The 3,238-nt window shown below is 40.8% G+C and overlaps 1 protein-coding gene across 4 annotated transcripts in view; it reads right to left on the reverse strand.

Annotated features, from left to right (window-relative positions):
- The window catches only part of SERPINE2 (serpin peptidase inhibitor, clade E (nexin, plasminogen activator inhibitor type 1), member 2), a 10,295-nt gene that overhangs the window by 2,341 nt on the left and 4,716 nt on the right, over window positions 1–3,238 (reverse strand). For all 4 annotated transcript variants that reach the window (XM_010181436.1, XM_010181435.1, XM_010181433.1 and 1 more), the window contains 2 exons: window positions 1,140–1,338; window positions 891–991 (listed from right to left, as the gene is read on the reverse strand). In XM_010181436.1, the coding sequence (XP_010179738.1) occupies window positions 891–991; window positions 1,140–1,338 (300 nt within the window). The remainder of the gene's footprint in view (window positions 1–890; window positions 992–1,139; window positions 1,339–3,238) is intronic.

Genomic DNA, 3,238 nt, shown 5'->3' on the forward strand with positions numbered 1-3,238 from the left:
GTTGTAGTGAAGAACTACTGGTAATACCTTTGAACAGAGCCACTAAGTTTGTAATGACAAAAATAGGGAATAACCTATCTTACTCCTCCCTCCTCCCTATTTGCTGGGCTTTCTTATTTGATAGTTTAAGTTAGAAGTGTTCACTGGCATTTTTAGTTTTAATTAACAAATGACTGAAAAAAAATATGCTGTCTGAATTTAAGTTACACTCCCCTTCATCTCTATGTCAGGGGAGAAAAGCAATTAGCAAGAAGCCTTGCTCTCACTGAAACGCAGGAATCTGTTTCCAAATTAAGCCAGCACAAGGCAGGCTTTTTTCTTAGATGTCTCCATAGAAGCTAATCAGGAGTTTAATGGAAGCAGAGAACAGAAATAAGATGACACTTTAGAGCCATGAGTTCAAAAGCGTCTACACCCCACTTTCAAATGCTAGTATTTACAGCTCTGGTTAGGTCCAGTCCATTAAAATGGGAATTCAGTCCCTGAAGTTTTCTTGAGCTGTAGGAAAGTCAAGTCATTAAACACATACTTCAGAGAAAAGTTAAATACTGCAGTTGCAGTGTTTATTATTGTCTAAGCTATGGCATTGTTAGGTGTCCTGCTATAAGTTTTAGACAATGCTTGAGACCCTCAGGTAGCAATATCAAATCTTAAGAAGCTGACCAATGTGATTTACTGCTGTAACGCACGGCAAGGAGGAAAAAAAAGCCACTGCAGCATTCAATAGAAGCAAGTGGCCATGCTTGGCTGGCTACAAAACAGAACTTTGCTCCAATGTCATGATAACACTTACCCAAGACAAAGCAGACAACTGCATTGTTAAACCAGCGCTTTATCCATGCCAAGAACTCTGAATAAGGACCACCATGGATTCCAAAAAGATAACTTACTTGTTATTTTTGCAAAGTTTGCCTTTGACTGGTCAAACATATCTGTAATGCCAAGTGCTTTAAGAGGGTCCTTTAAGTCTGTTTCTGCTACTGCTGTAAATCTAGTTGCAACAAAACAAAAAAGACAACATTAGTACATCAGAATCATGCAGGAAAGTGGCCTTAAGCACTCTCCTGTACCAGAGGAGATAGACATACATGATTCCCAAAATGTTCCCTGAAGGAGAAGTGAATTATATTAGTACTTACTTAGGTAAAATAACCTGCACTCTTTTTGCTACCATGGTTGTCATCCAGCTTCCTATTGTTTTCGTGCTGATGTGGGGAATGATAGCAGAAAGCGGTGTCGTGCTTTCGGTAGGCAGAGCAATCAACATGCTTATCATTTCACCGTGGTACGGCAACTCAATGATGTTATACCACAGCTCATTCAGAGTACTTGTAGTGCCTAAAAAACACAGAAAACTAATGAGCCACAATTCTTACAGCCTTAAATCTGCTTTTACCTTCAGATACCTAGTGCTGTTAAGAGTCTGGTAGGAAAGCTTTGCCCACATCTTAAAGCAGACTTTAAAGAGCCACAGACGGCCTGCCTTCCTGCTAGGCAACCCTTCAAGAGTGGCATGGGGCTTGTACAGATGCAAGTTTGACAAGAAGCACAGACAGGACGATACCACAAAGCAAGTACTCATTTGAATTTGATATGCATTCTGTTTCCCAAAACTCAAGAGTCTGGATTGATAGACCAGCTATGTTAGCAATCACCAGGTCTGTGGATCAGCTGGACCTCTACTTCAGATCTTAGTGGAACCAGAACTGAGCATCTAGAAACCAAGAGAAAAAGCAGCAGACTCTCTCTTCAAACTAAGGGATATTGTAACCAAGCTCTTTTTCCTCCAAGAGTTATTGTAAGAGCTGCTGTTTGAAGTAGTCTGCATTTACTTAATTTTCTTGCTTCATAAGGATCTCATTAGAAAGCAGTCTTAAGCCCTTCAAGGTAGTGGAAAGCAGACACTTTGAGGCAGTGCAGGAGGCCAATTAGACGTGAAGGAGTGAGATAGCAACACCTCCATGAGTTACAGCAAGCGCTGAGAAGACTGCCTTTGAGCAACCCTCTCTTCCTCCAAGTTCCCTTTGGTTACTCAGGGATTTCTGGCATGTAACTGGAAAGCAAATACTTTTTATGAGTTTTAAGTGAAAACTTGTCAGTTTATCTACAGACAAGGTTTCTGGGTTTTGGATAGCAGTAAGATCTTAGTCTCTTTCCCCTTTCTTCATGTAAGTCTGCACTTGTCAGCCCAAGCTGAAAATCTACCTCTTCATTAGAAAGCTAATCTTGTTGCCAAGGCCCTACAACCCACCTTGTCAGAGCTCACACTGCTAGGCAACTGGCAATATTGCCCTTATTTTGTAGGAATTGTGTCAAGCTTAGCAGTTTGATTATTTCCTTTTATTATGACAGTGGTTCTCAGAGTAAGGCCTACAGATCAAATACTGGTTGCATGCATCAGCTACAAAACAGTAACAAAAGGTAAAGCTGTCCAACAGTGAAATACTACTTTCCTGATCTGCTACATGCTATTATTATCACTACTGAGGCATATCAAACAGGAGGAGAGTTTACTTTCATAGCCAACTGACAGGATTTAAGATGCTTAAGAAATTTACATTTTTAAAGATCCCTTTGCAAGCATAAGATAGAAGCCCTGTGTTAGAATATCCAGAGATGCCCAAACTAAAGCGAGTCATGTGGCCTTTCTAGCCACAACTGCTTTTCTAGCTTAATCATAGGCCAACATAATGGAGTTTTTAACCAGCATTAGAATCAAAAAGTTAAAAGCCTTTAAGATAATAGTCTTGCTAAAGCCCATCTGAAGTTACTAGCTTCTGTCAAGCTCCACAGATCAGCATACACTGCAGCAGGCTTCCACACCTCCCCCAGCTTACACTTTCAGCAGTTCTCAAAGTATTTCATGACATCTGCTCTAATGCATACGTGGGCTTGGGACAGAAAGTTACAGCTGTTTACTTTAACACAAATCTATTAATGTTAGTTGAGCACTACTGACATTGGAACTAGGCATTTAAAAGAACAGTGGGTCTTTTTAAAAATTATTTATAGCAAGCTGTATTCCCAGGCCTGTTTCTCAGACTGTATTTAGCACACATGGAATGGAGTTCCAGGCAGCGCTGCTCTCTTCTTGGAAGGATGCAACAGAGGACATTGTTTTATCAGAGCTTCAGTTTTATTTTGACCAATAAAATCCCCACAGGGCTGCAACACTGAAGCTCTGAAGCACATTGCCAGCTCTCAGAGTCCCTCATGGGAGTCTGGCTGAGCCTGCTGA

This window comes from Mesitornis unicolor, unplaced genomic scaffold (genome assembly GCF_000695765.1).
Source record: "Mesitornis unicolor isolate BGI_N332 unplaced genomic scaffold, ASM69576v1 scaffold18233, whole genome shotgun sequence".
Taxonomy (NCBI): Eukaryota; Metazoa; Chordata; class Aves; order Mesitornithiformes; family Mesitornithidae; genus Mesitornis; species Mesitornis unicolor.